The 13,353-nt window shown below is 34.3% G+C and overlaps 1 protein-coding gene across 9 annotated transcripts in view; it reads left to right on the top strand.

Moving 5' to 3' along the window:
* The window catches only part of FAM184A (family with sequence similarity 184 member A), a 59,209-nt gene that overhangs the window by 36,290 nt on the left and 9,566 nt on the right, over positions 1-13,353 (top strand). For 5 of the 9 annotated variants that reach the window (XM_015858693.2, XM_015858688.2, XM_015858695.2 and 2 more), the window contains exons 10-15: positions 2,226-2,267; positions 5,586-5,798; positions 6,651-6,804; positions 10,025-10,152; positions 11,451-11,635; positions 12,133-12,279. In XM_015858693.2, coding sequence (XP_015714179.1) covers positions 2,226-2,267; positions 5,586-5,798; positions 6,651-6,804; positions 10,025-10,152; positions 11,451-11,635; positions 12,133-12,279 — 869 coding nt within the window. The remainder of the gene's footprint in view (positions 1-2,225; positions 2,268-5,585; positions 5,799-6,650; positions 6,805-10,024; positions 10,153-11,450; positions 11,636-12,132; positions 12,280-13,353) is intronic. The other 4 variants (XM_015858694.2, XM_015858691.2, XM_015858689.2 and 1 more) reach the window with 3 other exon arrangements.

Below are 13,353 nucleotides of genomic sequence, written 5' to 3' on the forward strand. Positions count from 1 at the left end.
CATTCATCTTCTTCAGTAGACATCTTAAACAAGTTTCTTTTACTAACACCAGGTGGATGCACGTGGGTTTTCCTCTTAAGAAAGGTTAGCAGCATTCATCAGCGGTCATTCTTAAAACAGTGTATAGATATGGTAATCTTGATCTACTTTGATAAAACAGATCAAGTTAGATCTTTTCCACTCACTTTCAGGCATTAGTACAGCAACAGCTGTTGCTGGCAATATTTTAAAAAACTCAGTAAACCATATGCCAAAGTCAGATCTTGGCATGATTTGACACCAAAATACCTGTAGTAAGTACAGTGAGAAAGAGAGTTACATAACTCATATTTGGATGATATGAAGACCGATGTTGAACATTAGCATTAAGCTTCTGTAATGTGGCTAAAGGTAATTTTTAGTGAATTGAAGCAGTGAAATGAGAGAACTGCCACACATGCAGTAAACTAATGTCTTGCAAGAAATAGTACAACTAAACAAAAAGTGGAAATGTCAGTGGTGTGATAGAGTTCCCTTCCTGAAGAAAGTACTACGGTGTGATCACCCTGGAAAGGTCATCATAGAAGACCAGCAACTGTTCGTTTCAGTAAGCATGTATGTGACAAATTTAAGTACTGAACTTAACTGGAGAGTTTTCATTTTTCTTCCATCTGCTTCCAGACCTAAGACTTAGAAACTTGGTGAAAGCACTTGTATTAGAATGGTTAAACTGAGATTTTCAGTCAGTTGTAAGGCCGTTTTGTCAGCAAAGTAAGACTAGTTTCTTTCTTGGTGAAAGAAATCTGATATTTTGTGAGCAGCAGGGGCAATTCTCACTTTCTTCAGTGATCTATTCACATGCTCTTATTCATAGAACTCAGAGTAGACATTCAAAAAGGTATATTTTCTTGCAGTTTATTTTTAATGTAGTACACTACTAGCCTTCTACAGTAATGCCTAGATGATTCAGTCAAAATTAAGTCCTAAATGTTTTGGAAACTGAATATTTAATTAATAAAGAATAATTAAGAACTTCCAACCTAAACAAAACAGAACGGAAAAATTATTAGATAAATTCAGATCAGCACTGATATCATTATTTGTTGAAATCTGAGCTATTACATTCTCTTGTCTACTGGACTATGGTGCCTCCTAGTGGACAACAGACTAGTCTCGATTAGAAAATTATCTGTAACTCTCTTACAATTTTAGTAAAGTAATTGTGGATTTTCCACTATTGGGTATTTCTACATTATTCCCATTTGTAGATTCAAGAAAGGGAAAATATTTTCTTCTATCTGGACAAATTATTACATAAGAGTTCCCAAGCCAAGTCTTCCAAGCTGTTGTAAAAATATTGTCTCCTTGAGATAGAAGTCTTCTTGACTGACCTGTGCCAAAAGGGAAATTGGTCATGCTGGATTTAAAGTTGCTCTCACTTCATTTCTGATGATTCTGTTCTGCGTGTGTGCCTATATGCATAATTCATGTTTATGTGTAAACACACGTGTAATTATACATGTTTACATATGGAGGATGTATATGATTCATATCAGTAATATTACATATAGAACATCTAATTGGTGATCTATTTTTATTTTTGTTTTTCATTAGTAGCCAGCATCAGTATAAGCTGGTCATAGGTGGTGGACAGTAAGTCATTTTCCTATAGGTTTAAAAATATGTCTATTTTATTTACCCATCTTAACCTGAATTTTTAAAATATTAGTGTGCCTTCACTACAGACTAAAATAGTTTTCTGCCTTTTAGCAGTGAAATCTGATCTTTAATATTACACTTAATATGCTTATGATTTCAGAGACACAGCTGACTGTTGGTTGAATCCTTATGTAATATCTTTTCTAATAGTAATGCAAATTGATGTACTTAATGGTTTCTTCCCAGAATTATTTTCCATAAAGGAGAAAACAGTTGGACAGTTTCAAAAATGTTCAGTTGAATAATACAGGAATATAATGTATGATTACATTGAAAAGTTAATGCTTTCTTGTATGTCCATACAATAACAGAGGAAAATACTTCATTCTGTCAGGTATTCAGTACTTCATATGTGAAGTCAAGGCAATTTATTCATTTAAATTTTTTCCAAGTAGTTTTCAATTTATTTTTCCCTGGTCATACTATAATTAATATTCTATGTTTTACTCTCCCTTCCTTATCCCTTTTTCTTTTACTTAGTTGATTTCTGAATGTTTCCCTTTATTCCTGTGATCTTTTCTTCATAGCGGCACTGTCTCGGTGAAGCTTTGCATAAATCTATCAGCAATGTAAGTGATTTGCACTTACAACTTGTAAATAGGGCATGTTTGCACTAATATATTTGCATATCCTGTATTATTGCTTTAAAGCTTTTTAGCTTGTGAAATTGAATATTTATTAATTTTGGAAAGGAGAACATGTTTGCTGCTAGACATCAAAAGCTTGTGTTCTGCCTCCATTCATCTATGCCATCTGTGTAAATGTATGTAACACTGGACATCAAACATTATGTAAGCGCCCATAACATAAGCAACATTTTCGTGTCATCATTAACGCAAGCAAGCTTGTGGGCAGTGCAAATGTGGCTAGCAGAGCTTTCTGCGAAGCATGAGATCGATGTATTATAATTTGCAGTCTTACAGTGCAAGTTATTAATATAGCCAGAATGTTCTTTCTATTTTTATTTCTTAAATTCTTAACAATGTTTTTAATATGTTGAAAACATTAGATAAAAGTATGGGAAGTTTAGGGAATAGTGTTCAGTTTTTCTTGTGAATCTTCTATACAGGAGTATATGGACATGCAGTGAGACATACTGATATTTAAAAATATTGAGTGTATCAGTATATGTATAATATATCCATGTATAATATATTAAAATTATGTACTCCTCTTAAAACAACTCTTCTTTTAAAAAGTACTTGTTGTATTAGAATGGTAGGCTAATCTGACTTGGTTGTTATTCATTTAAACCTTGTCCTAAATTTATTATATAGTCTACTGGTGCAGATAGGCTTCCCCAGAGATTAACTTATTTCAGGCTGTGGTTTTGCAGTCACTTTAATCTGATGGAAGTCCAAACTGTTCTTACAAAGGCTGTTCTTCTAAAATGGCTTCGGAGCCAGATGTCAGACTTCTACTAGACATTTCATTTAAACTGTTTCATATGTTTCCAAGAAAGAAATGACTTTCCTTGCTTAAAAGGTTTGTAAATGTTGGAGTAAGAATTATGGATCAGAGTCCTACGTAAAGAGAAAGATTTAACTTCAAACCAAAAACATGTTTATTTTTGTCATCTTCATAAAAATCTGTATGAATTTGACTAAGATATCAAATTGTAGTCCATTCCATTTGAATGTTGTCATGAAAGGCTTTTTAGAGTGCCATTTTTTTTATATTACTTGAGGTTCTGCAGGACTGAGCAGGACTTCCCTTTGAATTATGTAACATGTGACCATAAACAGGAGCACAGGAAATTCCACAACAATATGCAAAAGAACTTCTTCAGGGTGAGGGTGACAGAACACTGGAACAGGCTGCCCAGAGAGGCTGTGGAGTCTCCTTCTCTGGAGATATTCAAGACCTGTCTGGACATCTACCTGTGCAGCTTGCTGTGGGAAGCTTGCTGTGGCAGGGGAGTTGGATTCAGTAATCTTTAGAGGTCCCTTCCAACCCCTGCAACTCTGTGTTTCTGTGATTGTGAACATCTGTCTGCTATCTCAGTGTTTCCGTCACAGGCACTCAGAGGAAGATTATCTGAGTGAATATGGTGGGATTTTCTTTGTATAAGGTTTTTGAGCGGTAATTAGTATCTTAAGTTTCCAACTAGTGATAAAATTATTTCTTAAGAAATAATTCTTATCTCTTAAGGCTGTCCTATCCTTACTGCTCATTCCTATGATTCTGAAAATGGAGTTAGAAAGAAGAGAAAAGGAAGAAAAGAAGCAGAGATACTGGCATATTGAATGGATTGGAAATGAGAAGCAGATGAGCTTGGGAATCAAGTTCCCTACATTTTTTTCCTTGACGTTTTGTTTTTTCGTGATCATCAGGGTGGGATGTTTCTGCAAGGAGAGCAGTAGATTAGAAAAACCTCTGACTTAGAATTTGTGTGTGACATTTATATTTAATATACTCAGTAAAAGACGTGTAGTTCAGATTACAGAATGCAGTATCGACCTTTGCTATATTCTTTCACTTATGGTTAATTTCCCTCAAAGTTTTCTGAAGTAAAATGCTGTGGATACAGTACGCATGGAAACTAGTGTATAGATACAGATACAAAGACCTGACGAATTTGAAGTGCAAGTAGCTGTGGTTGTTTCATTCAAGTTAATTTGCGTGTTTTGCTTTAGTGCAAATTTTTCTTTAAATGTAGCTTCTTGCTTCTAAATATGCTTAAGCTGTTGCCTTCTAAAAAAGAACATGTCCAATAATGCTCATGCTGCAAGTTGTCCCTGATATGCTGTTAAATTTATGTTAATTGGTGAATTTTAATGTTCTGTAAATCAATAAATCAATTTGCAGTGTCTTTATTAATTGGTCAAAATTATTTGTAAGATGCGCTGATTCAAATGACACTATCAGACTTTTCATTTGTAATAAATTAGACGTTATTCCGAGACTTGAAAAAAAATCCTTACTAGTTTAAATTCTTTGTCATGTGACAGTTTTATTTTCCCTTCAAGTCATTGCAACTAAAAAAATCATCTTTAGTAAAATCTTGCTTTCAGGATTTGAGGTTGTATCTTTCTTGCTGCCTGTGACGATGGTGGAGTTTTACTATTTTCAGTCTGAGAGGATGCTCTCTGATGTGAAGAGCAGAGTGCAAAAATACTACAAAAAAGAAAATGGGACTTTTTCAAAGAGTGCTGTGTGCTATGATGCATTAAGATTCTTGTTCAGTAAAAAGCATCATTTGCAGTAATGACTTTTAATACTCATGTCAGAAGATGAGTATTTGTAACCCAAACTGCTTTGGTGTTGGCTAAAAGCCAGCATAAAAAAACACTCTTATTGTACTACCAAGCTAATAAAAATAGAAAAGAGATCCATCAAGTTGCAGTATTTTACTTGTCATGTAGAGTCCTAAGCCACCATGTCTCTTAAAATCAAAAAGACACCCATAAAATAAGACCATACCAAATGAAAAGATTTTAAAAAATAAATAAATCTATCAATCTATATGTCACAAACTATACTCCTCTTTGAACTGCAGGATATTCCATACAGAATTGATGTGGCCTTGATATGAAGAGTAGCTTATTCTAATAATCAGACATTTTATTTTAGACCTTGATAGTGTCATTTTTATTGATCTTTATACAAAACTTAGAATTAAATTTCAATAATTTGGCCATGAACAATCACCTTATAGGTTGAACAGTAGTATCAATATATTAGTGTGATGACCCTTACAGAGCTACTTCTGTGTAATGGTTATACCCCTGAGATACAACATAAGCAAGAAATGCAGGGGATGACTTCTTGTCCTTTGTAGTTAATATTCTGGTTAACTTTCAGATGTTCTCTTATTTTATTTTTTTATTTAGTTTAGTTCAGTTTAGTTTTAATGACTAATTAATATTTGCTGTTCTGTGGATTAGATCTCCTTGCTCAAGCAGAATCTGGAGATGCAGCTTTCCCAGTCACAGAGCTCTTTACAACAGCTGCAAGCCCAGTTCAGTCAAGAGCGTCAGCGGCTGACTCAGGAGATCCAGGAATTAGAAGAGGAGCATCAGCAAAGGCATAAGTCGCTTCAGGAAGCCCATATCCTTGCCTTTCAAAATATGGAAGAAACAAAGGAACAAGAACAAAAGGCACGTTAATATGAATATTCTTTGTTGTGTAGAAAATGTTGCCAATTTAGCAACTTAGATACACGTGGAAAATTAGTAAAGTATTTTCATAACTACTAAATTTCCTTTTCAGAAGATGAGTCTTACAGTAACATTATTGTCCAGTTAAATCTGATTAGGACATATGGAAAGTCAGTTCTAATACTGGCATTATTTCACATCTTGCTTTATATTCTAGCAGCTTGTTGATAGTTATATAATGGTGCATATTTATTTATGCACTCACCTTATGTGTGTATATATAGTATATGTGTGTGTGAATATATAATTATTACCAACACACACATTTCTTAGCAGTACTTTGAGACTGTCATCTATTATATTCTAGGTTTGATTTGAAATAGGCTTATTTTTATTTTCTATTATATTTATCAAATTCTGTTTGTGCTTTTCTGGTATTTCCTGATGATTGACTCATTTCATAACATGTTCTATGTTTTCATTGTGTTAGAAATTGTGTAAACTGTTTTGCAGCTTACAAGATAATCTTCATCTCTGTATTTTGTTAAAACCTTTACTTAAACAAAGTATCTGAGATGTGACATAATTCTGGAAGTGAAATACAGAGCATACTGCTTAATAGTGTGTATATCTTATTTATTTTTTTAGTTGAGATCTGGAATGTACCTGTGCAATGAATTTCCTAGTTGTCTGCACCCAATGCTGGATAACTGAAAGAAGAAACTATGAGCGACATCAGTGCCTTTTTTTTAATAGTTCCTAGAGTATGACAGTACTTGTTAATTTATTGTTTCCTATTTTATAATTCCCAAGGCTCCTCTAGAATTAATCTTGACCACTTGGATTTTGTAGGAATTAGAAGAACGTTTACAACAAAAGCATTCAGAAGAACTTCAGGCACTGAAAGAAACACACAAACAAGCCATGGAAGGTTTCAAATTGGAGATGGAGCAGGAACTTCAGACTCTGCGATTTGAACTGGAGGATGAAGGAAAAGCTATGTTAGGTACACTTTTTCTTTTTTTTTTTTTTTCAAACTTACAATTGGATCTGAAAATATTATTTCTACTCTTACAAATATTTACTCACACACACACATACACACACCTACCTGTAAATATGTATACGTGTACATAATGTCACTCTAGTGCCTTTCAGTTTTGATGTAATTGTTCCTCTTAAAATGAGTATAAGCTTTAACAGGTAAGTCAAACATGTTCACTTTTGAATATCTTGCTGTCAATTTGTTTTTGGAAGAATTAAGCAACTGAATTTCCTGATGTATGTTTTGGAAAATAAAAGGAATAAAATGACAGGGTAGTTGCTTGGATTTCTGTGTCTGCTGATTTTTAGGAGTATAAACCCCAAGACTCCATCTCTGAAGCAATGAAATACTTGGGCAATGCATTGATTAGTGATTTCTTTGATACACTGAATTTGGAAACTAGATTGCATTTTGTATGACAGGAAGAAACTGAACTGTGCTTGGAAGGATGCAATGTTTTAGCTGGTTTAAGGAATATGAAACAATAAGTAAGATAAAGCCATAGGAAAACAGTGCTTGTTCTTTATTTTTCTCAGTAATGTAGATGAAATGCTATTTTTTGTTCCAGAAATGAAGCAGGTTTTCCACAAGCAAGTTATGTTTGAACACATATTCTCAGTCTTAACATATGCAAGATAGATATACATAGATGATAATGTAATAAGGTAATGAAGCGATAACAGTACCATACTTTTTACTGTTCAGCAATTGAATACTTCTGCATAGTTTTGCATTTTTTTGCTAGATCTATAATTTAAGGAGTCTCCTCTGGCACACTTTTTCTGCTAACAAAGCAGCAAAATCAGTTTTGTAAAGGAATTGGAATGAGGCAAGGAAAATGTGCTGATTGGACAGGTTTTAGGAATTTCACATGCAAAGAAAGAAAGTAGAAAAGATGGCATGATACTGAGCATTGATATGAAAGACAAAAATACTCCCGTGCAAGGTAGGAAACACAGAAGAGAAGACAAAGAGAATATCTGCTATGGCATTTTAGCAGTCTGGAGCATAGAAATAACAAGGAAAGTATGAAAAAAATAAAAATAAAAAAATTGCATCACTGCAAATAGGAGATAAATGTGTAGAAATTATTTTCCTTTTCACACAGGAAAAAAACGTAAAATTTTATAAACACAGCAGAGAAAAAGTAACAGCATAAAATGCTTGCACAGATACTTTTTTTTTTTTTTTAACAGCTGCCAAAAATAGGATATATAAACAGTAAAATAATTACATAGATATAGAAAGACATATTTCTTGAAGGACTGTGACTTTTGTATATCTTCAAAACCCTGTTTTCTGTCTTACCCCAATTTTCTCTGTCAGTGTTATGTGTCAATAAGTTATCGCTGGGGATACTGTGAGTTTTTTGTTTTGGTTTGGTGGTTGTTGTATTTTTTGTGGTTAGATATGAACAATTCTCCTCTGAGAAATGAATGTCTTGCCTTGTACAATGCACATCAGAATAAAATTTTTTTCCTGCCAGGAGAGCTTGTCTCCATTGCCAGAAATCCATCTTCTTATACTAGTTCAGCATATTTTCCACTTCATTTACCAAACGCTAATGAAGTACTAGATCAGGTTGCCCGGGGCTACATCCATCCTGGCCTTGAACCCCTCCAGGGACAGGGCATCTGCATGTCTGTGAATTGTGCTTCCCATTTGGCTAGGTTTGTATAGGCGGAATTTTATTGTTGAGATTAGAAGTGTAAACTAAATAAAGGAAACTTCAGTCTAAATTCTGCCTGAATCGGACTTCAGTGCTATGTTAGTAACTGTTTATTATATGGGGGCTTATTTTGGACCCCACTGAAACCAGTGGAATTTATTTATTTCAGTGAGTTGATAATGATTTACAAACAGTAATTAAATCTTGTAGGTCCTAACTGAATTTGGTTCATATGTAACAGATGTGTTAATATTGTCATAGTAGATGATCTGGAAAAGAAGTGCTTGAGTTTGTTGGGTCATCTGTTAAGTAATCAAAGCGTCTCAAAATGTTTTAAAAGGCAATTGATGCGTATCTTACCAGCACAGTACAAATTTAGTAAATATGGGGATTTCATAAATATAGGAATTTCAAAATATGTGAATTGAATGAGATTTGAGTTGAGGATTATATCCAAATTCTGCATAGTGCAGAGGAAGCTGATGCAAAGAGATTTTTTCTAAAACCAAACAATAATTAGAAAGGTGTTACTGCTGAAAAATAGCATTTCATTCTTGCTTCTGATTGACAATAAAAGCTTAGCAAGAATGTCACTAAGGTAGAGAAAATAATTCTCTTAAAATCCCAAAAAAGAAATCCTAAATCTCTCTCTGGTTTAATCTGTGACAGTGAAATATCCAGATAATAAAGTCTGGTAAACAAGAACACTGGAGAGACAAAAAGAAGTGGAGAGTAATTACTAAGGTATAAAAAAGCATTCTGTCATCACAAACTATCTGAAAGAGATAAATTAATGACAAGGAATATGTAACTCGAGAGTAAATGACATCTGGAAGTTGTTAATGCAGAAATTGTTAATGCTCTGATGTACAGAATGTCAGTCATGGCAAGTAGAACTTTTCTCCAGTTAGATTTTTTCCTCTTAATCCTGACAAAGATGTATTTAAATATCAGAACAATGCAAATAGTGATGTGTACAAATAAGACTTTATTATAGATCTTATTTGAAGACTTGCTCTTTAAAAAGATCTTACAAGCTTCCTTTTACAGAAGCTTTCAGTATCTATAGGTGTAGATGGTTGAGTATGTTCACATAAAACCTATATACAAAAATGAATGATTGTTGTGTTACCTGTGCGTAAGTAACAGCAAACAACACAAGTATTTGCACATAGAAAAGTAGGTCCCGTTTTCAGTTCTGGCCATAAATATTTTACATCACAGGTCATGATTTTGGAGATAGATAGACAGCTCATCATCTTTTAAGAAACAGAGATCTCATCATTCTAAGATATTTTCTAATAACTTGTATTTTAATACCAAATAAATCTGTCTTAAAACTTTGTGGTTGCAGAGCTCAAGGGAGTTCAATCTGTTCAACAGAAATTTCATGTGGCTAATATAAGCAGTGTGTGTTAGGTTAGTAGCAGTACTTGAAGGAGCTTTACTGTTATTGTTAATTAACAAATATCACTTGCAAAATAAACATTTCTTTTTGTTCATGGTAACTAGCTTCCTTGCGCTCAGAGCTAAATCATCAACATGCGGCAGCAATTGACCAACTAAGGCACAACCATCAGCAGGAACTGGTAGCTGCCAAAATGGAACTTGAAAGAAGCATAGAACTTGGCAGACGACAGGTAGGAGGCACTTCAGGCAATTTACTATAAAACTATATCATTGGTATTTGTTATCTATTAGCTGGAAGCAGAAACTTCTGAAATGTAGGGTGGAATTTAATCTTTCAAAGTCAGCCAGCACCAACCAGCAGGTGATGCATCCCTACTGAACTCTCTTGCTTAGCTTTTTCTTACTTCAGCAAACTTCGTTAGGAGCCTCGTAAAGGCTGCCATATCAGGGCAGTTCCCTTTTAGAGTTGTGCAGCCATCTGAGAGCACACTGAATTTCCTTGGGAGGAAACTGCTGATTCTCACAAAATTCTACTCTTCCTCAGTGGCCAGCAGGACTTAAAAAGGGAAAGTTATTTCTCTCTTACAACTAGTGATATGCTTAAGAAGTGGTTTCTTAAAACCAAATGATTGATTCAGACTTAAAATATCTTTTATTTTCAGGAGTCAACTTGGAAAAGACAAATTAGCTTCTTACAAAACCTAACTACTTTGAACTTGTTTCTTATATAAAAACTAAAACCCCAAATCCATTATGGGCTGCCAATGCAGCAGAATCTCCTTCTTGGGAGATATTCAAGACCTGCCTGGACCTGCCTACCTGTGCAACGTGGTGTAGGGAACCTGCTTTGGCAGGGGGTTTTGTCTCGATGATCTCTAGAGGTCCCTTCCAGCCCCTACAATCCTGTGATTCTGTGAATTGATTTATTGGACACAGTGTAAATATTACGTAATATAGAAGTTGTATTTTGCACTAAGAAAGTAAGAAAACAAACGTACCAACACACGTTATGTCTAGGCAAGTATCTTACCTAGATGGGTAACTTGGAGTGTATTGAGCTGTGAGATATTTATGACTCCTGTATCTATATGTACATTAGATATTAAATTTCTGAATCATTGACTTCATGGGCACAAGACACACATCTCGTGCTATTTTGTACCGCTGTATGGTGTTGTAAAGAGAAAGTCAGTTCTGACTTCAGCTTACCCATATCATATGTTGTAGAAGTAGGAATTGCTAAATGAGAGCCCTATCATTCGTAGTTGTATTTCTTTTTGTTGTTGTGTGTGTGAGCAAAAGGAAAATGTATTGAACTACACAAACTTTAATGGCAATTACAGTTTAAATTCTTTAACAGATGCAGTTTTCTTGCTGTCTAGCTTTGATTTCTTCATTATTTGTACTTGTATGCAATAGAAAAGAATTAAGCATTGTATAGAAAATTCTGGTCAGCTATTATCTTCCACAAACAAGTCTTGTGCTTCTGAGAGGCAACTCTATTAATTTTTGCTGCTGCTACTTATAGGAGAAGGAATTCTTATGCCGAATATCAGATCTACAAGATGAACTGAGACATCGAGACCATCATATAGCTGAACTGGACAAAGAGATTCTGCATCTTCATGACAATATAAGTGCATTGACAAAAGAACTAGAGTTTAAAGGGAAAGAAGTCCTTAGAATACGCAGTGAATCTAACCAACAGATCAGGTATGATTTTTTCTGCTCCAAACTGAAACGTGTATTGTCTAATGTATTGTTTTCCATAGATACCTCACCATTTGCAGCTTTTAATTTATCATTTTAATCAAGTTATGATATTTATTGCCATTTTTCATTCAGAAAGGCTATGCCCAATACTGTTACAGTTAGCAAATATTGACGTATAGTTAAGCTGCATTTCGGTAACACATTTTGGTGTATTTTAGTAACAGTCCACTCAGGTGTTTTTGTTGTCGTTGTCCAGTTTTTGTTTTTTTAATTCATTATGTTTGTTTATTTTAAAAAGCATTAAAGGAGATGCATTTACAATGAAATAAGCTAGGAGGTTGGAGGACAGTAAGTAGTGGGTTTTGATGAGTCAGTAATTCCTTTCTGTGTTGTCTGGTATTGTGTAAAAGCCATTAAAAGAGTGGCAGAAAATCATGATGAACAAACCAGTCTGATTTTAGAATAACTCTTTTTTTAACAAAAAATAAATTAAACAGGATGCATGAGCAAGATTTAAGCAAGAAACATGAGAAAGAGCTGGATGTCTTGACAGCAGAGCACATCAGAGAGAAACAAAGCATGCTGGCAGATTTTAATAAGACCCAAGAGCTGCTCAAGGAAATTAATTCAGCTTTACAAGTTTCGTAAGTTTTGTTGCATTAAAAAAGTTTGTATGTAGCTGCGTTTGAGTCAACATTAGTTCATTATGATGTCAATAGGTTACTGAAGATACTGCAGAGGTAAAAAGGTGCAAAAAACTCGCTCAAATATAGGGCCTAAGGTTGCATTTGCTGGCACAATTCTTGTAAGCTTTAGGATAGTTTAGCAAGATAATTTTTAAAGATTTGAGCCCAAAAAAATTGAAGTAGGAAAAATATTAAGTCTGTGCAGTTCTTAGAATGTTGGGTAAAGTGTGATTTCAAGAGTTTTGAGTTTCTTTCACAAACATTAATATATCTTTATATATCTTTTCTGAGAATACAAAAGTTTCTTCAGCAAGCTTGCAAATTAGAACAGTAGTAACGATTTAAGCGTGATTATACAAAGTAAGTGATACAGACATTTCCAGGTTTGCTAACATAGGGAAAATTAATTACTGAAATTGATTATATGGGCTTAACAGCTACTAAAGAGTGACTCTGAGACAAAATGCCACTTGCGGTTGGACCACGTCTGGGGAGAAGTGGTGTAGTTATATGTCATCTAATCAGTCTTCTTGTCTTAGCCACATACTTCATTCTTTTTCTCTGTCTGTGATGTAACCCATTTGGTCTGTAACCTCAGATGTCTGGCTAGGGCTCCAAAAGACATTGAGAACTTTCTGAAAAAAAGTGGTCAGTGAGAGATTTTGGATTTGCAGCACAACATGTAAGGCAGAGAAAGTAATTGGTTCTGAGTATATGATGGAAAACTTTTCTACATAAATATCAACTAATAATGGCCAGTAAAGCCCTAAATTAATCTAATTCTCTCTTAACACTGTGAGCACTCAGAAACTGTAGGAAGCTCTGCTTCTTATTCTTCTGCACACATATGCACAAATATGCACACAGAGTGTAATACAGTTACACTCTGGGCATCTGTATACAGCAGCTTACCATGGCATAAAATGTATGCCCAAAAATTAAGCCATCTGAGCATATTTTTGTTATGCTGAGTCAAATGCATTTTCTGCAAATAAAAAGGGTTTTGGTTTGTTGGTTTTTTTTCCACATTCA

This window comes from Coturnix japonica, chromosome 3, assembly GCF_001577835.2.
Source record: "Coturnix japonica isolate 7356 chromosome 3, Coturnix japonica 2.1, whole genome shotgun sequence".
NCBI classification, from domain to species: domain Eukaryota; kingdom Metazoa; phylum Chordata; class Aves; order Galliformes; family Phasianidae; genus Coturnix; species Coturnix japonica.